The sequence below is a fragment of the Cetorhinus maximus genome, chromosome 1, assembly GCF_964194155.1.
Source record: "Cetorhinus maximus chromosome 1, sCetMax3.hap1.1, whole genome shotgun sequence".
NCBI lineage: Eukaryota > Metazoa > Chordata > Chondrichthyes > Lamniformes > Cetorhinidae > Cetorhinus > Cetorhinus maximus.
Window position 1 is genome coordinate 28,548,216 of NC_135879.1, and position 21,445 is coordinate 28,569,660.

Genomic DNA, 21,445 nt, shown 5'->3' on the forward strand with positions numbered 1-21,445 from the left:
GATGACAACCACATCATCTAAATGTATTACAGGATGCACAAAGACCCACTTCTCCCATTCTTGCAGGATAACTAGCACACAAAAAGAACTGGAAAAGAATAATCATGCCTGCATGTTTTAATGCCCGAGAAAGGAGACAATGCTGGTCATCATGGGATGGGGCATTGCTGAAACCATAGCCACCCTGATAAGGGCACTGGCATACCTCTTCTCTCTTCACACTTCTCCCTCATTCCATAATCTTGTCTGACTCAAATTGCAGATAGTGTAAACACACACTTCTTTCTTTCTCCTCTCCCCTCACCGTAACCTAAATCTTGTCACTTTTTTTATTTCAGATAGCCAAGAACTGGAACTTTCACAGTCAACAGAGGAAGAAAACACTGAAGATGAAGAGACACTTTGCTCAATCTTACACTCAGCTCCAGCTCAAAGACTCACACTGTGTATATAAAACCTAAGGTAAGGGAGAGATCTGTATTTGATGAGATACCAGACCCAATTGCACAGAAGCCAGGACTGGAGGAAAGGATAGTGCAGGTGTCAGTTTACCAGAGAGTGAGGTCGCACACTAGTTCTACTGCAGAGGACTCATATGGGGACTTCAATGGCCCAGGCTGCAAAAAAGGGCTAATGGGTGTACACGACCAAGTGCTTGGTGCACTGAAAAGCTTTCCAGAAAACCTATGCTCAATGTCAAGGAGCATAGATGAGTCCAGCTCATCATCAACTTGCGCAAAGACTTTATGGAGCTTTGAGGATTCTTTCCAATATTGAACTTGTGTTTACCTCCATCAGTGAACCTGTCGAACCCACCTTGATGCAATGTTTGATTGACTATGTCACAGCTTCCATTACAGCACAAACAGCTTACATCAAAGAACACTGCCATCATGACTCCAATACCAGTGTTCAAAGGGGCTAGAACAACACAGCAGTCCATCAGCCTGTTCTGAAACAGGTCACCAGGATTGCTGAGGTGCTGCCCTGGGAGAATGGCAGTGACTTCATGGAACAGAAACCTGTTGTCTTCTCTCAAGATGACAGCATTCCTGCTTCTATCCCTTCCACTCCGCAGTGTCCTTGTTACTGCCTGTCAGCTAACCGGCAGACTGCTGCCACCCAAGATGGAGCAATCTGAAGCTGGGCAGTCTAGGTCCAAAACTACTTGGGATCAACATCCAATGCCATTTATGAGCTCCTTAATTGCAGGTCATCAGCTTCCCACTACCCATGCTGCAGCCACTAGGGAAGTATCTTGTAGGGGCACTAGGACAGAGAAAGGTACAATGAGAACAATTACTGAGGGAATACACGCGGGTGATTAATTTATATTTGTCTGTATTATTCAATGAGTGAATTTATAAAATTTAATTTAAATGTTAATTTTCCAGTGGTTTTTATTTTTGTGTTGTTGGAAAGAGGACGATGTGATGATCAGAGTTAGAGGAAAGACAAAGTGCATAAGATTCTAGGTGAATGGGAAGGTTATTGGTCTCGCTCATGAATTATTTCATCATGTCGAGCTGAGGCAGAAAGGAGCTGCCCATATTGTAAGGTCTGCTCCTTTTCCTCTTTCTCCACTTCCTCTTTTACTTCTTCCTCCTCCCGGTCGTCATGCTCCTGCTCCTCAGCTTCTCATCTGATAGCTGGAGGAAAAGGCTGTTCACTCATAATTATCAGGTTGTGCAGCATACTATCACAAATCTAGATACTTGTTCAGCTGAGTACTGCATGGTTCACCACAGTTGTCCAGGTACTGGAAGCAGTACTTGAGGATGCCAATTGTGTGCAGTATAGTGTTTCTTGTGGCAGCATTATAGGCCTACTGTGCAAGTGAGCATGGGCTCCGGACTGGAGTCAGGAGCCATGTCATGAGTGGACTGTCCTGATCCCCAGTGGCTAGCCTTTGACTTGCTGTGGTTGTTCAAATTTGGGTGACTCGGTGGACTGCCACAGAATGGAGGAATTGTGACAACTGTCAAGATAATGGGCATTTCCCTTTATTATGTGCTCGCTACCTATGGTCACTCGCCAGTTGCACATTGAAGATGTGAAACCCCTTTGATTCATGAAAATGGTTGAGTTCATTAGAGGTAAGGCAATAAGCCTGCTGTCAATGGCAACCTACACCTTAGGGAAGACTGCAATGCATGTAAACCCTCATGTTCACTCTGCCAGATTTTCCCTAACAAGAGGGAATGAAATGAATGCATTTCTCTTTGTATCAAGAGTCTTAGAGACTTTTCTTATGGAGCTATTTGCTGCAGACTGCAAGGTATTGTTTATATTTCTAGCAGCAGCCAATTGCATAAAAGTTAAGAGACATGGTCACCTTAACAGCCACAGGCAATTCTATCCTTGTCCTGCTGTGAGGCTGCAGCAGTGACTGCAGCAATTGACAGATTTCACCTACAGCCTCTTTTTTGAAATATAAATTAGGAGCGGGAGTAGGCCACTTGGCGTCTTGAGCCTGCTAGCCTGCTCTGCCATTCAATAAGATCATGGCTGATCTGAATGTAACCTCAACCCCACATTCTTGCCTACCCTCAATAACCTTTCACCCCCTTGCTAATCAAGAATCTATCCAGGTCTGCCTTAAAAACATTCAAAGACTCTGCTTCCACCGTCTTTTGAGGAAGAGAGTTCCAAAGACATACAACCCCCTTGGGAGAAAAAAATTCTCCTCATCTCTGTTTAAATGAGTAACCCCTTATTTTTAAACAGACCCCCTAGTTCGAGATTCTCCCACAAGAGCCTCTCCATATCCATCCTATCAAGACCCCTCAGGATCTTAAAGGTTTTAATTAAGTCGCCTCTTTCTCTTCTAAATTCCAGTGGATACAAGCCTAACCTGTCCAGCCGTTCCTTATAAGACAACCCATCCATTCCTGTTTTTAGTCTAGCAAACCTTTTCTGAGCTGCTTCAAATGCACTTACATCTTTCTTTAAATAAGGAGACCTGTATTGTACACAATACTCCAGACATGGTCTTACCAATACCCTGTACAACTGAAGCATAACCTCCCTACTTTTGCAATCAATTCCCCTCACAATAAATGATAACATTCTATGAGCTTTCCTAATTAGTTCCAAACCTGCATACTAACCTTTTGTGATCCGTGCACTAGAACACCCAGATCCCTCTAAATCTCAGAGCTCTGCAATCTCTCACCATTTAGATAATAAGCTTCTTTTTTAATTCTTCCTGCCAAAATGAATAATTTTGCATTTGCTAACATTACACTCCATTTGCCAGACCTTTGCCCACTCATTTAACCTATCTATGTCACTTTGTAGTCTCCTTACATCCTCTTCACAATTTACTTTCCTACCTATCTTTATGTCATCAGCAAATTTGGCCACCATTCCCTCAGTCCCTTCATCACTACATCGTTACATCCTGCCAGCCAGAAAAATACTCATTTATGACAACTTTTTGTTTCCTGTTAGCTAGCTAATTTTCTATCCATACCAATATGTTACCCCCTACACCATGAGCTTTTATTTTCTGCAATAACCTTTGATGTGTCACTTTACCAGGTGCCTTCTGGAAATCTAAGTAAAGTACATCCACTGATTCCCCTTTATCCATAGCACATGTGACTCCTTCAAAGAACTCCAATAAATTGGTTAAACATGATTTCCCTCTAACAAAACCATGTTGACCCTGTCTGATTGCTTTGAATTTTTCTAAGTGCCAAATGAAGATGTCTCATGCACTGGTCCTCACTAAAGCTGAGGTAAGGAGATTGCTCCCTGAAGATCATTCTGCAGTTTGTCCTGCTGTGTGGCCTCTCTTCATTCTCCCAGTCATCTTCAATTCCCAAAGGAAGTTCTGCCAATTGGGTTGCCAACTCCAGCTGGGCATATTCCAGGAGACGTCAGTGGACGTGACGTCACAGAATCCAGGCGACGTGGCTCAAGCAGGTGAGCCCATCCAGTGGGGAGCAAAGTCCAAAGCCCCGGACAACAGACACGGGGTGCTGCTTTGGTAACTAGCTGCCTCGGGTTCTGCTCTCCTGATGGTTACATTTACATTAACAAAAGATAGGATAGATAAGAACTTTTCCCCTTAGCGGAGGTGTCAATAACCAGGGGGCACAGATTTAAGGTAAGGGACAGGAGGTTTAGAGGGGATTTAAGGAAAACTTTTTTCACCCAGAGGGTGGTTGGAATCTGGAACTCACTGCCTGAGTGGGCGGGAGAGGCAGGAGCCCTCACAACATTTAAGAAGTATTTAGATGAGCACTTGAAATGCCATAGCATACAGGGCAATAGGCCAAGTGCTGGAAAATGGGATTAGAATAGATAGGTGCTTGATGGCCAGCATGAACATGATGGGCCAAAGAGCCTGTTTCTATGCTGTATAACTCTATGACTCTATGACTAGCCCACTCCATCCCCGGCACCATGGCCTCACAGCTGCAGAAATGCCGATTCCCCTGCTAGCTCATACCACACTCAGTGCCGGTAGGGAAAAAAACAGGCAGGGCAGCAAGCAGCGACATCCACGAGCTTAGTACATGTGTGGGGCCGTGACATAATGTGCTATGTCACCACATTGGCTGCGCCTGCATGGAGTACTGCCTAGCCTGCCTGTGAAATGCCGTTCAATGAAATGGACTTTGTGGCTGCCAGGACAGGAGTTGGTCGATGAATGGGGAATCCTATCATTCTAAAATCTCCCGGACTGCTTTTAATAGTATCTGGAAGATTGTGGACAATTCTCGGAGTCTCCTAGCCATCCTGGGAGGGTTGGCAACCCTACCTGCCAAGCCACTCATGTCTGGAAGCAGCTTCTTTCAGCACAATATTCTATATGACAAAAAAAAGTAATGCAAGGGCAGCCAGAGCACTCCCTGTGGAGTATTCAAGTTTGGGAAACCTCCACAGCCATGTATAATTGCACCAACAGCCAGAAGAAATAATCCAGCAACTAACCTGTAAATTGTCCATGGTCCCTTTAAATAGCACTGTGGTGGACCCTTCATTCTATTTAGCATCATGTTGAGCTGTGCGAGGTTGAACAGACTATCTGTGTAGTGTTGGGAATTGACACTGGCGGAAAATCGGTGTTGCACACTGATTTACGCCATGATCTACCTCCTCCATGTGCTGCCAGCAATTGACACACCTACGCAAACCTCTTTACCAGGATAGTGTCCTGTACACTTTCCATCTAAAGTGAGTGCATGCATCTCAGACCCCATCTCTGAGCCTTAGTTGGCTGCATAGCGCTTAACAAATGGGCATTACATGTCCCAACATAGCCATCTCTGTGTTAGACGAAAAGCTCCCTATCAGATTTACCACAAAATAAAATGACAGAAGCAAAATAAACCACAGAATTAATTAGATGACATCCAGTTTATTTAAATTTAGGGGTGAATTTCCGAGGAATGGTGGAGTGCTCCTGTGTAACTTTCAAGTTGATGAAGTGTCACTACACTTTAAATTAAGAACAACTCATCAGTGTTCCCAATATCCCGGGAATTTCCAATTCACAGAATTCTTCATAGTACCCAGTGGCCGGAGACAAACTGAACGAACTAAAGTTGGGCTGCTTGCAAACATTTCAGCAACATATTCCTCTTTGTACAAAGAACCGTTTCCTCTCTCAACAAAGCATCCTGATGACAATACAAGGCAGATGCACATTGGGGGTAAATTTTGACATGGTAAATGGGTGGGATTGGGTGAGGGTGGGTGGTTAAATAGGCAAAAAATGAAGTGTGTCAGGAAGTCGGCTCTAAGACTTCTGGGTTTTATTCAGAATGGAAGTCAGCCTGTTCCCAGGGAATGTGTTGGAATTTCAAATATGTTCCAGCCTTAGGTTTAAATTGCTTTACAGGATCCCAGGAATGAAAGGCTTAACATATGAGGAACGTTTGAGGACTCTGGGTCTATACTCGATGGAGTTTAGAAGGATGAGGGGGGATCTGATTGAAACTTACAGAATACTGAAAGGCCTGGATAGAGTGGACGTGGGGAAGATGTTTCCATTCGCAGGAGAGACTAGGACCCAAGGGCACAGCCTCAGAGTAAAGGGAAGACCTTTTAGAACAGAGATGAGGACAAACTTCTTTAGCCAGAGATTGGTGAATCTATGGAATTCATTGCCACAGAAGGCTGTGGATGCCAGGTCATTGAGTGTATTTAAGACCGAGATAGATAGGTTCTTGATTGGTAAGGGGATCAAAGGTTACAGGGAGAAGGCGGGAGAATGGGGTTGAGAAACTTATCAGCCATGATTGAATGGCGGAGCAGACTCGATGGGCCAATTGGCTTAATTTCTTTTCCTATGTCTTATGGTCTTATGGTATAACTTTTGTCGGTTGGTTTCCTGTGCCTCAGGAAACCTGGTAGCTGCAGTAAGGCAGGCTTACTCTCAGGGAGACTCTTTGTGGGCCAGAAGAAGTGCTTCGTCCTGCCACCACCCCACCACACCCCAACAGTGGTGTAGCGCTGCCCGAGTGCACCGGAGCGCCACTCCGCCACCTTCTCTTTCTACCAGTGACAGCCCCAACTCCCACCCACCAACAGCGCCGACTCCCCCTGCGCCTGGTGAGCATACCAGGAACTTGGCACCACTGCCGTGGAACTACATTTCCCGCAGGCTGCGGCCGCTCTCAGGCTGTTTGCACAAGCACCGGCTGGGGACTGGCCGGCACATGCGCAGTTTGTCTTTTGTTGTTCCTTGGGCCGGTGAACAGCCCTGCACGCGTGTGCAGTGGAAAAAGGGTCCAAACACTGTGAAAATACAGGTCAGGTGACCTGAGCAGGAGAGCCATTACAGAGGAGGTAGTCCGTGGAGCAGGACACAGCAAGAGGGACAGCAGAAAGGTCCCAGAGCTTCCAGAAGTAAAGTTAAAGAAAGCTCCAAGTTAAAGAAAGACCTGTAAAGGAAGAAGCAAAAGAAGCCATGAAAATCCGAGGAGGCACCAAATGTTGGTGACTCCTTCCTGCGGGCCTTTGGAGCAGCGGTGCTCTGGCTGACATGGCCGAAGATCTGAAAGTGTGCTTTGAAGGTAAAGCTTGAGTGAACATGGAGTTCCAGGATAATTGCAGATGGTGAGGCTAAACCCTGGAGGTGAACAACATGCCAAAACTACTTTCCTTTTCTGGTGTCACCGCATTGTGTGCCAGTCGTTGCCTATTTACTGTCTACGTGTTTTGTCCTTTTTCCCCCAACGCCTGGCTCTCCACACCATCGAAGTGGTAGGTTAATGGCTCATAAAATAAAACAGCCTGAAATCTACTGGCCTACTCAGGACCCACTGCCAGCCTGAAGGGAGAAAGGCCTCGGTCAGAATTGCTAATAGCTGCCCACAGGAAACAGGACAATTTCTAAAATCTCCAGTAATTCAGCTGCTGGACGAAGGCAATTTTCGGGTCACGGAATGTAAATGATAAAAACAGCGATGATGAGGATGACATAGTGAATCCGATAGAGAAGGTGCCCATTGATGGTATTATTAAGATGTGTGATGGATTGATAGCTGCACTTGAGCAACGTGCATTTATAAATGAGCAAGAAATAATGTCAATCTATAAAATAAAAGACAAATCTATGGAACAAAAACCAATGTTGATGAGGCAGATGAAGCTGGAAGAATGATTCAAGAATGCTTCCCAGCAGAGTACATCGACACTCTGAACCCTCTCCTACAAGCAGAATCGACGATGGTGCTACGGGTGCTACGGCTGCATTTATTATTCAGTGATAGATCTTACTATTCCAGCCATTTTATTGGCTTTAGACTATAGCTAGCCTAGGCTTAAGCTATTATAATGTAAGTAGACCTATTCCTATATGTGGTGTCTGAAAACCAAAATGACCTGAAATCTGAAATGGGATTGGCCCCAAGGATTTTGGATAACAGATACTCAACCTGTAAAATGTTGCTGAATGAAATTCTAGCTACATTAAAGACTAATGATTCAAAATACCACATACTTCTAAATAAAATGCCTAACAACACTGATATTTTTCACTCAAAAAGCATAGTTTACTGATTTTTGGGTACTCAAATGATTAATACATAGGAAAATACAATGTAATAGTAGATTTAGAAGTGATATGGCAACACATTTCCTTATAGCTCCTGCACCTCAAAACTTCCCACTACAGCACTGCCACCCAACCCCTGCAAGCTTCCCACCATCAGACTCTACATCTCCCATACAACCAACCCCTAACTTCACCCCTGCACCAGCCACCCCACACACACCATGGGATCAGACATCCCTGAGATTGTGGATTGGAGCCCCTGCAATGGATCATGGATGAGAGACCTCTTACCTTGGTCAGGGATCAGACTCCTCTCTGGGGGTCAGCTAGAGTGGGGAATCGGATACCACTTGGGAGGTGACAATGCCTCCTCCTAGATTCCAGGACGGGACCTATCTGCTCTTCTGGCTTGCTCTGAAGTCCTCTGTGCCTTGAGTGGAAGCCGAGCCTGTTAATCAGGAATCAGGCTGACTTCCAGGCAGGGGATCTGTCACAGATGAAAGACCCAGTCTTCTGGGATTTGCATGCGCTTCAAGGACCCCCTGATCCTAATGTGTCAGAATGTTAACATTTCCCCTATTTATTTTAAACTAGTCAGACAACTGACGAGCTTCAAGAAATAGATTTCAGCATTGTGTTCTGGAAAGACACTGAAACTAGAAATTTTGCAAAGAAAATGCCTGCAAATTAGGCCTAGAAATTTGGCATAATTCAAGTGTATAATCAGGCTAAAGTGACCATTTTTGGCAGCAAAATGAGACAGAAGCCATTTATGCTGGTTTTCCAAAATGGATCCTTCAAAATGTTTTGGTCCCCCCTGTGCTGCACCTGCTGAGTCCCAAGTGAGGTCATTTACATGTAGTTGAAGGCCAAAGGCACTGCAGTTTCAATTGCTTTTGCAATTGCAAAGTACTCAGGGTATTTTACACTGAGAATTATAAGGCACAGCTGTTATCACTAGTTTCAATGGATATTTCTGCAGCTTGGGATAACATTTTACAACATTTTTAAAAAATTGACATTTGGCCTACAAATTTGCATCCCACTGCTTGTGAGAGCGTGAGTTCTCGGAAGTATGGCATTCTTTATAGGCATGTCCTTGTGTGCCATCATCACATAGAATGAAGAGGAGATGCAAAAGAGTGTGGAGCAAAGGAACATCAGGGAGTGTTTAAGGAAGATGGGCCCCGCCAGATAATACCCTCACTCTCAAGAATACATTTCTAAGTGAAGCACATGCAGCACCACCACACCCCCACCCCACCTCCCCCACATCTGAAACACTTTTTTTTTTGCAATATTCTGAGGCAGGCAGGTGCCTAGGGTACAGGCCTAGTAGCATAGACATCCATCTATGCTGACCTCACTTTCTCTGGCAGTGTCAGTACTAGAGGGCACCTGCAGGCACGAGGCCGTACGAAAGCACAATGATCTGCTGCCCGAAAAGAGAAACCGAAGCCAGTTCATGGAACTGAGAAAGATTCCTGAACCATTTGGGATGACGATGCTTAAAGAAATGCTAGCAAGGAAGCATCTGACTGGGTGCAACCAGCAGGTAGAATCATTATGGGGAGAGGTACAGGAAAGGGAAATAAAAACCAAGTGAGCTTTTAGTTAAGGCTTCCTACAGTACAGCATTCCAAAAGTACTTCATTGACTGTAAAGCACTTAGGTCCTGAAAGTGTTTTTTAAATTGGGTTCTTGGATGGGTTCAGTCTATGATACAGTTTGTAACAACCCAACGCTCATTTTGCAGATTCAATTAGGCTATCCATTAGGCAGGCCCAGTAAAAAGCAAAGGTCAAAGTTTATAACCGTGTTACATTCTTTGCCTATATTTAGATTTTTGAATCCAATGTTAATATGCTATTAAATGGATTGAATATACAAAGGAGAAATATTTACAAAGGTCTGCTGCTCCAGTTTTCATTCTCTCCTCTCCTAAAATTATGGCCCACAGTCAGGGCAACAGAGAGACCTGATTTCAATATCCGCACCCCTGATCTTGGGACTAGGTGCTTCAATTGGCAATCAACAAATTCCCCTCAACCCACCATAGACAGAGACGCTAAAAATTACAGTGAAAGATGCAGGCAAACTTGATCCCAATGAGTCAAGTAATTGTCAAACTCCTAAATTAGTCTATTTTTGGACTGGACATCAAATTCACAATGAAGGGCCTCAATGCTAACTCTCCCACCTGGAAAGTGGAGAATCCTATCAACAGAACAACAGCAATCAGGTAGTTATAAAGAAATTACAACAGTTATTTCAGCTTAGATGTATTGGATTCTGTTCTGTAGTGAATATCCAATGAGAGGCTAACGAGGCCTAATGAGGAGCTTTGTGACTGACTGTAATCCAAATGGACCCCTGCATAGGAACTTCTTCAGGAAAACGATAGAACTTTTGAAAGAAATAGTGTAAGGACTCCTACCATCCCTAGGAGATATTTTGCAGGGTGGATCTTAGTGCGATAGTGTAAAATGAGGGAGAGAGGGTTGACTTCAATGGAACAAAAACATGTCGATCAGCCTGCCAACTCGCTATCACATATTTAATATTGTCATACAATCAAACTCTATCCCGGTGTGGCAATGGAATGTTCAACATAGAACAAAAGGTCACGGCATTTATGGACTCTCCATACCAGAACTAGAATCAGGAATTTTTATTCCTTGGGTAAATGAGTTCGTTGGTTAGCCAAACTCTAACTGCACGCCTTCCTATGTTCTCCTCAATTGCTGCTTGTAATCAAGAGACTGATGTAAGAATAAACAGTGATGGTTTATTGAGACATCGGGCAGAGCACCAGATCATACGTGCTCACTCAGAAACCTCCAGAACTAGGCTTAAAGTTCCCAGTTGCCCGTGCTGTACAGTGATATGTCAGTGCTGTCACATGATCAGTACACACGCATTCTCTTAAAGGGACAGGGTACCCCACTTTACCACATCCCTCCCCCTTTAGTTAAAAGTACAGCTAACAAGATAAAAGCACATTAACTATTTACACAATAGCTATTTACAGGTCAATTCTCTTAGGAGGCCTTCATTGACGGGTTGAGCATCGTAGTCCAACAACCTTGACATTGTGTTTCTGATACCTCCTTTTCAGGGGCAGTTGCCCACTATGTCCCTCAGTGGATGATTTCACCATCTTCTGGGTGCAAACATGTTCGTCCCCTCCAAGCTGAAATGAATAAAGGGCAACAGGCACAAAGCAATGCAGCGATGAGCTACATGATGTGTGAGGAGAAAGAGGAAAAGAAAAAAAATCTTTTTGTTTTTCTTAACGAGGACTGTCAATAATTTCTCTTTTTCTTTCTGCGTGACCTTTTCTTGGGAGCACTGACCCGTATCTCTGTCTTCTCTTTAATTTCGCTGTTGGCTGGACTAGACTCAGGTGTGAGCTGAACATGAATGAGCTCAGCAGTTGGGTTTTCCAACAGCTCTTCTGAGAATTCAGGGCCTTCTAGCTTTAAAGCTTCAGGGCTTTTATGCAACCACTGTTTCAGCTTTTACAATTCTTTCCTATTCTCATTAATAGTTTCCTGGAGAACCATATGTCGTTGCCCCTTCTCAGCTAGTTCGTTCCTTAACTCGGCTAGAGACAGGCTTAAATCTTCCTTAACTTTTCATATCTTTTCAGTGGCACAAATTGGGAGCTGATTGAACTTTGTAGCGCACGAAAGTCCTTGAATAGATTTTCCATTTCCTTTCGAAGGATGTTGACTTCAGCTTGAACTCTGACCTGGTGTAACACTTCAATGGGCTTCTCCCGTTGGGTCTTTGCGTACTCATTTTTTCTTGCAGCAACACTTCTGGTTTCGAATTGGGAACTTAGTGGGTCCTCAAGATTTATCTCTCCCAGCCAGTTCCTTCTGAGGAGACTCAGTCCCGTCCCTGACATTACAAATAGGGGTAATTTTGCAGACTGTTCCTTATACTGCACCTTGACTTGACATACCCCTTTCACATTTATTTCTTCGCCCGTGTATATCCTCAGCTTTGTTTTCGAAACTTCTAACTCCAAAGGATGGGTTCCTTTACTCAGATATCTAAATGTATGCTTTCCAATGATGGACTTCGATGCTCCTGTATCAACTTCCATCTTAATGGGTTGTCCGTTAACTGTAATGACTATTTGGATTGGCTCGATTCTACCCACTTTGAGGTTATATAACGAATGGATGTCTGATTCTATTTCTTCTGGCTCTTCCATGAGGCATATTTCATGATTTTCCCTTCTGCCTTTATAGTGTTGTTTTAGCCTTTCTCTGCAGTGCCACCTTATGTGGCCATAGCGGTGGCAGAAAAAGCACTCGACTTGCTGGAATTGTCGTTCTCTCACTGGTGGCCTGGGTGTATTTCTCTAATTCATTTTGTGGGTTTTCACTGCAGTACCATTGTTTTTCAATGGTCTGGATAGAGAGCATTTCCCGCCTTTCCATGGAGTACAAAATTTTTGCAGCTTTTGTTGCCGGATTGTTCCACTCGACCAGATGGATGAAGCCTTTTGTGTTTCTTTTATAACTTTGGAATTTCTAACAGCACTCTTCATCACGGTAGCTAATTCTAATGCCTTATTAAAGTATAGAGCAGATTCGGCTAGCAAACGCCTTTGGATAATATCATCTCCAATCCCACATATCAGCCGGTCTCTCAGCATATCACTAATAGATGTTCCGAATTTGCGATGCTCAATTAATGCCTTTAAAAGGGCCACATAGTCAACTATTGGCTCCTCCGGAAGCCTGTTCCTTGAATTGAACTTGAAGTGCTGCATAGTAACTGATGGCTTTGGTCTCAGGTGGTTCTGTACAATTTTTATTAACTCGTCAAAAGTCTTTGAGTGTGGGGCGCTAGGTGACATAAGGCTGCAGATCAGCTCGTAAATTTTGTTTCTGCATGAGGGCGAAATAATTCCGATAGGCTTTCCAGGTAATGACAAATTCAGGTGTTTGGCTTACCATGGATTTCTTGACTGCCGTCAATCAATTCATCCCTTGCCTTCCACAGAGTTGCGCTCTCTCTAGGGTGTCTTATAATTTTCTGCCCATAGCCATTTTTCTTGCATGTATCTCTTTAAATGTATTGCCACTTTAAAAGCAGTCACCTTTTTTTTTAGCTCAGTCTCTGCAGCTGTCTTTGCTGGGTTTCACACTTTTATTCAAGTTTTGGCGGAATCCCCACGATCATGATTCTGCAGCGATTTTTTTTTGAATTCCAAACTGCTGCACTGCTTTCTGCTCCAATTTCTGGCTGTCGCCTATTTTACAAGATAAGTAGAGATGCTCTTTCCAATGTTTTGCTCACCCATCTTGAAATGTATTTTCTTTTGTTCTTTATCCTCATCGCTACTTTTATGCCTTGGGCAAATGGGTTCGTTGGTCAGCCGAACTCTAACAGCACGCCTTCCTATGTTCTCCTCAATTGCTGCTTGCAATTAATAATGGAGAGAGACTGATGTAAGAATAAACAGTGATTGCTTATTTAGACATAGGGTAGAGCACCAGATCTTATGTGCTCACTCAGTAACCTCCAGAACTAGACTTACAGTTTCCAGTTGCCTGTGCTGTAGTGATGTGTCAGTGCTGTCACATGATCAGTACTCTTGCATTCTCTTAAAGGGGCAGGGTACCTCACTTTACCACAGGGATAAAAACAGAAAAATGCTGGAAACACTCAGCAGATCAGGCAGTGACGATAAGGAGGGAAATGAAGTTTAATGTCCCCAGATCGATGAACTTTATCACAGAATGGTTCTGATATTTTTCACCTCTATATATACAAGAACTAGAAGATGTCTCCTCACCAGCGAATCTATTCAAATACCTGGATGACATTTGTCTTATAATTAAAACAGGAAGACAGCATTGCTCAGGGGGCTCCTATTCCTGCTCTCACTGGAGCCTAAATGCAGCCCAGCCAAGACCCAATCCCAAGTCTCATTCTTGGGAATGATACAGTCCAAAGATGGGGAAGATCCCTAGTGAGTGAAAAAAACAGCATTATCTGTAAGACCCTTTGCCATTTTTAAAAATCTTACTCAGGTCATTCTTAGGCCTCATAACCTACCATCGGGACTTTACTCCTGATTTTACTGTGATTTCCCGCCCATTGTCTTGCCTGCTTTGGAAAGGGGTCCAGTGGTCTTGGAGCAAGGGCCAGACTAAATCAGTAGGGCAATAGAATTTTTTTTTCTCAATTCCTGGCTTTCATAGGAAAATAGTTTATCTAGTACCCCGGAAAGGAAATAAGAAAATTGCCGCGGGAAATCCTTGCTACAAGTTGAACGCGAGAAAATAGAGCGCCAAAGTTGCACCTCTCCTCAAGACTGCCTCATGGGCGTCGCCGTAACGGAAACACTGAATTGCTGCATGTTCGGAAACCACATGACGTGGGACCTGGGTGAGTGGCACGTGTTGAAATCAAGGAAGATATCACAGACTTGCTGAGCTGGGATTGCACAACGTATGGATGAAGATCATCTTGGGTAATGTCAACATTGCTGTTCTCAAGTTGAACTATTGCCTTTCTCCATACTTTTCATAGGCCTTCAATTAGAGTTACCAAAAGCCTCACAAATCGCCTAATTTTTCCTCCACAAGTTGCATTTTCTTCCACTTTTCTTAAACGAGGGAGGTTCTGTTTAAGGATGTGTGCTGTCCCACTGCTGCTCCCACCCAGTATGTTTCTTATTGGAAAGCAGGGGAGTACTTCACCGCGAAGCTGCGTCGAAGCAGAGCCGCATGTACAAAACCCGGAATGATACCTGACCATATTGGCACTTAAAAATAAAACTGCTGAGGCTTTGTAATTAGACGTTTTATAATAATATCACTGTGTAGCCAAACAATCCCTTTAAAAACCTGGGTGTGTAACAAAAATGCACTCGTTCAATCTTGTAGCACAAGGGCGATTCTAAATTCTGCTGCATTCTCATATCAGGATCCACGGCCAAGGCACAGTAAATCAAATCTTTATCAACTCAATGCATCACTGCGCTCTCCATTTACCTGCAAAAGCAGGATTGCAACTTTAGGGTCTTTCGTTGATAGTGTCCTAAGCACAGCAGTATGAGTAAATGTCTTAAGCAGTCCAAGTGGCTTGTGTTTATGAGGACACCCTTACTGTCCAGTACAATAGTGCAGCCAATGGGGTATAACAATATTATCACCGTACGATGGATGTTAACTGAAATTTCATGTAGTTCACACTGAAATAAAACGGGATGTGGATCTTTAAGCTGCTTTACTTCCCAGCAGCGGAACATACAGAAAAAGCTATTGGGATCACTTAGTCCAATAAGTGTAACTTGTCTTACATAATTCCAAAACTAACAAGTCTTCCATGAATTAAAAATAGTAACTACCCTCTTTCGTTTCATTTTGGGTTTAGCCACAGCCCTGCAGCTTCTGTTTATAATCTGACCTGTCTTGCTGAACCTCATCGTCTGCCTGCCTTTCTGTCTCTCTTTGCTAACATCTCGCAGACCTGCCAAGGCATCGTGACCAAGCTGTCTGGACCAGAGACTTCCCAACGCAGTGGGTATGAGATGTTCATTGATTATCATTATTGATTTGGAAGAAATAAATGCCATTCGCATAATAACTATTTCCATGCTTGTGTTTTTGACCGGAACATTTATGAATGCACATCGCTTTTAAACTCGACGTTTTTAAAGTAATTCACTTTGCGAATCCTTTCTGTGAAAGAAAATAGCCCCAAAAAATCCTGAACTGTTACACGTTCCAAACATAATATCACATAGGCCAGAAGTAGACCATTTAGCCCTTCGGATCTGCCATTCAGTGAGGTCATGGCTGATCTGTGACCCAAGTTCAAATATCTGCCTTTGCCCCTGTATCGCGTAATACCTTTGGTTAACAGAAATCTACCAATCTCAGATTTAAAATTAACAATTGGCGGAGCATCAACTAATATTTGTGGGAGAGAGTGTCAAACTTCTACCGCCCTTTGCGTGTAGGAGTGTTGCCTAACTGCATTACTGGGCTGTGTTCATACCGCCACAGTTGTGTCCCCATGAAAAAGTTGCAGTGCAACGCTTACTCAGTTACCGAGATCTATTTTCCCTGAACCTGTTCCTGGGAAAAGGTAAGCCAGGAATAAGAAAAACTGCAAATGCTAAACAGGAAATGTTAGAAGTACTCTCCGAGAGAGAAATAATTACACCCAGAACCTTTGTGCCCCCTGGTTGAACCAAACCTTTGTCAACTTTCTTGACTCAATATTGACGTTATTCACTCAGGTCAATACAAGGGTGGCCCACTATGACTCTGAAAACTGGGAGACATGGAGCGCTGAGATTTGAGACATTCAGGGCCAATTTTTCACCATTTTGAGTTCCCCAAGAGTGCATTATTAACCCAACCATAACAACACAATCAGATTCTGCTCTCTTGGCTTGAAATTTCAATGGTGTTCATATTTAAGTTCAGCATTCATTTTTTTTTAATTTTGACTTTCTGCTTATTACGAGTGGGATCAGTGAATTGTGGTGGACCTGGCGATTACAGAGAGTGTAAATGCACAGATGCACACAACGTGCAGAATATTGTAGCTTTCCTTAGATCCAAAACAGGCAATATCAACTACAGCCAACTAGTGTCCAGAACCAACCGGGGTTGGGTATCTTCAACCACCTGCCTACCAGCCACGGTGAGGTACAATGTGCGCGGACAGATAAATGCCTCACATACCTTTCATATTCAGCCGGGAAGCGAACCAGGACATTGATAGAAATGCACTCAGGATGAGCACTGTTAAAACACTTCCATTCCTGAGCCTCATTTCATGTCAGAAACATACAAAGCGGACAGGTATCTGCTGGTGCTGGTTATCGTCTGGTCTGGGGGACGGGGGCAGGCTCTGCGGTATTAATCCAGGTGAGCACTGTCTGTCTCACTCTCTCCAATAGTCCTCCTTTTGCCTTCCTCCTCTCAGCTCACTCTTCAGATACAGTAGTTTCCGCTGTGACCGTATCTAATAGGGACAGCGTTCCACCTTGTAAATTTATTCTATTTTCTCCTTCATGTATGCAGTCCCTTCTGTTCCCCGCTTTAAAAAAAAAATCTCCCAGTTTTTATCTTTTAATTCATTTCCACTCTATTTCTTCCCAGATTTTCTCGACCATTTCTCCATCCCTTTCCTCTCCGGCAGCTCCGCTCTTTATTCGAGTTTCTGTTCAGTTCACTGGACTCGCTCGCTGCCAAATTTGACTCTCCGCTCAGACGATTGTCATGGTTTCACAAGTGTCTTTTGTCAACCCCGACAGTCTCCGCCCTCACCGCCGCTACCCTTCCTTCCTCTTGAGTGCTTCTCACTGAAGTAGCATCTCTGTCTCACATACGCATATACACACACAGTTCCTTTATTTAGTTTCACTTTCTATCACTTCTCGATATTGGCAATTGCTCCCTTTGTGTCCTTCAGGTGTTCCGTTTGCGTGTGTGCGCGCCTCTCAGGTGTTGTTCCCTGCGTGCGTGTCCCAGGTGTTGTTCCCTGCGTGTGTGTCCCAGGTGTTGTTCCCTGCGTGTGTGTCCCAGGTGTTGTTCCCCGTGTGTGTGTGTGTGTGTGTGTGTGCGCGTGCCCTGAGTTGTTCCCTGTTTTTGTGTGTGTCCCAGGTGTTCTTCCATGTTTGTGTGTGTATGTACCAGGTGTTCCCTGTGTATGTGTGTGTGTTTGCGTCTGTGTGCATGTCTGTGTCTCAGGTGTTGTTCCGTGTGTGTGTGTGTGTTCCCAGATGTTGTTCCCTGTGTTTATGTACCAGGTATTGATCCCTGTGTTTGTGTGTGTGTGTATGTGTCATGCGTTCCTTTTGTGTGTCCCAGGTATTGATCCGCGTGTGTGTGTCCCAGGTATCGACCCCTGTGTGTGTGTGTCCGTGAGGTGTTGTTCCGTGTGTGTTTGTGTGTGTACTAGGTGTTGTTCTGTGTGTTTGTCTCACAGGCGTTGTTCCCTGTATGTCTCAGGTGTTGTTCCCTGTGTGTGTGTGTGTGTTGTCCCATGTGTTGTTCCATGTGTGTTTGTGTGTGTGCATGTGTGTCTTAGGTGTTGTGCCCTGTGTGTGTCTCAGGTGTTGTTCTATGTGTGTGTGTGTGTCAGGTGTTTTTTCCCTTTCTGTGTGTGTCAGGTGTTGTTCCCCGTGTGTTTGTGTGTGTGTGTGTCAGGTGTTGTTTCCTGTGTGTGTCAGGTGTTGTTCTGTGTGTATGTGTGTGTGTCAGGTGTTGGTCCCTGTCTATTTGTGTGTGTCCCAGGTATTGTTCCTGGTGTGTGTGTGTGTCAGGTGTTTGTCCGTGTGTGTGTGTTTCCCAGGTGTTGTTCTCTGCGTGTGTGTGCGCGTGTGTTTGTGTCAGGTGTTGGTCCCTGCCTACTTGTGTGTGTCCCAGGTGTTCCTCCCTGTGTATGTGCGTGTGTGTGTGTATATGTCAGGGTTCACTCTCTGTGTGTGCCCCCCTCAAGTGTAGCTCCTTTGACTTTCTCAGCTGTTGTTTGTTTGTTTGTATTTCGGTTGCTCTACCCTATACCTGTTTGTACTTCTGTTTTCAGTCCTTTTTCTCAAAACAATGACAATCATGTCAAAAGAAAGCTTAGACTTCAAAGTGGTCTGCAGCCTGCAACTGTCGGAATCCAAGGCCTATCCTTTCACACTACTCTTCCATCCTTGCCTTTGAGAGTTGCATAACTGATATTATGTGTTTTGCCCATTCTTTGCTTTGTAATTCTGATATGCTGGCATTTACAAAGAATAAAAAGAAATGGTTTCCAGGATTTTGTGGAAGTGGTAATAATTTATAAACTAAATATAATGCAATTATTTACGAAAGAAGTTGTGTTATGCACCTCTATTCCCGTGCATACTTTGACATTTACACACCTTCAACTGCTTGGTGTTTTGATCCAATGAGGGTCCGAGCCATGTGGATCTTAAGAGTTTCTAAAAATGGGCGAAGAATGAATGTATCCATATGTATGAAAGGAATTTTGACTCCACCTAGTGGTTTTCGCATGTAGTGCAATGTTTGCAGCAGATGAAGTGAGAAACGGGCTTTAAGATAAAGGCAAAATACTGCAGATGCTGGAAATCTGGAACAAAAACAAAAAATGCTGGAAAAACTCAGCAAGTCTAACAGCATCTGTGGACAGAAAGACAGAGTTAACGTTTCGAGTCCTTATGGCTCTTCTTCAGAGCTAAGGGAAGTAGGAAATAGGCTTTTATTGGCACCTCTGATAATTTAATTCCCACGTAGTTTAATCGGACTTTACTTACATAATATAGTGCGATGTGCAATATGTAAGCCACAAATGTGTTGCTTTTTTAAATTCATTCATGTGATGAAGGCCTCGTTGCCCCTCCCTAACTGCCTTCGTCTCTGGAAGAACGGCAACAGAAAAGACACTGCTGGTCAGGAATGTAGAATTAGGGTGTTGCGAATGCAACTCAGTAGATGATTCAGATAAGCAGTTTGTGAACTGATGTTAGGCAGACACATTTCGTATTCTCATGTTTTCCTTCCTAGCTTCCTATTGAGAGGGTATTAGATGTGATTTGGTACTAGGCACATGAATTGCATTTTTTTCTGATCCTGCACTTTCCATTGGTTTTAAAGAAGGACTTGCATTTATACAGTAATATAAAAGCAAATACTGCAGATGCTGGAAATCTGAAATAAAAACAAAGTGCTAGAAATGCCCAGCATGTCTGACAGCATCTGTGGAGAGAGACAATTAAGAGTTTCCAGTCGAATATAACTCTTCTGCATTTATACCGTGCCTTTCATGAGCCCAGGGTAACACAAAGCATTTTACAGTCAAATAGTTTTGGAGTATTGTAATGCAGAATACCTGCATCCAATTTGCACACAGCGAGCCCCACGGACAGCAATGTCACCATGACCAGATAATCCTGTTTTGGTGCAGGATAAATATTGGTCAGTGTACACTGGGAGAATTCCTCTGCTCTTCTTTGAAACAGTGCCATGGACACTTTTGCATCCACCAGAGACTGCAAACAGTTTAACGTCTAATACAAATTACAGCACCGCCGACAGATTCAACAGTCCATTTGCTGAGTACTGCACTGAAGCGTCAGCCTAGATTATATGCTCAAATCTCTGGAGTAAGACCTTATAATTTAGAATTTATTTACCTTACCACTGAGCTACAGTTGAGTAGTACAACAGAATTATTAAAAAAAGATATGCCTTGAACATGTTCTATGTTATATTAGTTCAAAGAGGGTTGGAGTGAATAGGTTAATATGTTTGATAAAATGACAAAGGAATTTCATACAAAAAAAATCAAAACTGACACTCCAGTGCAGTACCAAGGGGGCCCTGTCAGAAGTGCTGTCTTTCAGCTGAGTCACTAAACCGAGGCCCCATCTGCCTTTTTATGTTGATATTAAAGATCCTGTGGCATTATTTCAAAGGAGTTCAGGGGAGTTATCCCTGAGGTCCTGGCCAATACTTATCCCTCAATCGGCATCACAAACAGATTATTTGGTGATTATCACATTGCAGTTTGTGGGAGTTTGCTATGACTACACTTCAAAAAGAAAGTACTCCATTGGCTGTAAAGCGCTTTGAGATATCCGGTGGTCATGACAAGCGCTATATAAATGCAATCTTTCTTTTTTCCCCTGTCATCTGCGGCTCGGCATTAGCACGTTTGCCTCTGAGGTAGCATGCTTTGGTTTCAAGTCCCACTCCAGAGATCTGAGCACAAAGCACTCAGAGTAGTACTGAAGAAGTCATTATCAGAGGTATTATCTTTTGTACAGTACGTTAAACTACTGCCCTGCCTGCCTCCTCAGGCAGAGGATGTAAAAGATTCATGTAAAAGATCCCACTGGACTATTCCAAGACCACGAGAGGAGTTCTCCCAGTCTCTTAGGTCAATGTTAATTGTTTAACCACCACCTGGATAAAAACAGCTGATTTGGTCATTTATTTTAACAGTGTGTGTGAGACCTTGGTGCAGCATGTGGAAGTTGAACGCCACCTTTCCTACATTACAACAGTTATTAGGTTCAAAAGTACTTAACTGGTTGTAAAGCGCAGTGGGACATCCTGAGGTCATGCAAGGTGCAATAGAAAAGCAAGTTTTTTTTCTTTTAAGTGTGGTACTAATATTGCACAGACTGATTTCAATGTATGCATTTTGTTTTATCAGTGAATTTTGATGTTCAGTAATTTTTAAGTCTTTCCTTATATTTGCAATCAATTTTATAAAATTGTTTGCAGTTTATCACTGAAAAAGGTAGAGAAACATGAAATTGGTGGAGGCATTCGTGTGTGCTATGGTTCTAATTGCACAACAACATTTATAATTGCAACAGCGACTATTCTCACCATGAAAAAAAAGTTCAAACCACTTTTATTTTTGATCATATTCTTTACAGAA

At 43.4% G+C, this 21,445-nt stretch overlaps 1 protein-coding gene across 4 annotated transcripts in view; it reads right to left on the minus strand.

The window, feature by feature from the left end:
- Positions 1-17,363, minus strand: part of LOC144678942 (alpha-1,3-mannosyl-glycoprotein 4-beta-N-acetylglucosaminyltransferase B-like) — a 285,879-nt gene extending 268,516 nt beyond the window's left edge. For all 4 annotated transcript variants that reach the window (XM_078539086.1, XM_078539067.1, XM_078539076.1 and 1 more), the window contains exon 1: positions 16,741-17,363. In XM_078539086.1, the coding sequence (XP_078395212.1) occupies positions 16,741-16,831 (91 nt within the window). In that variant the 5' untranslated portion in view covers positions 16,832-17,363. The remainder of the gene's footprint in view (positions 1-16,740) is intronic.
- Between the last annotated feature and the right edge of the window lie 4,082 nt (positions 17,364-21,445).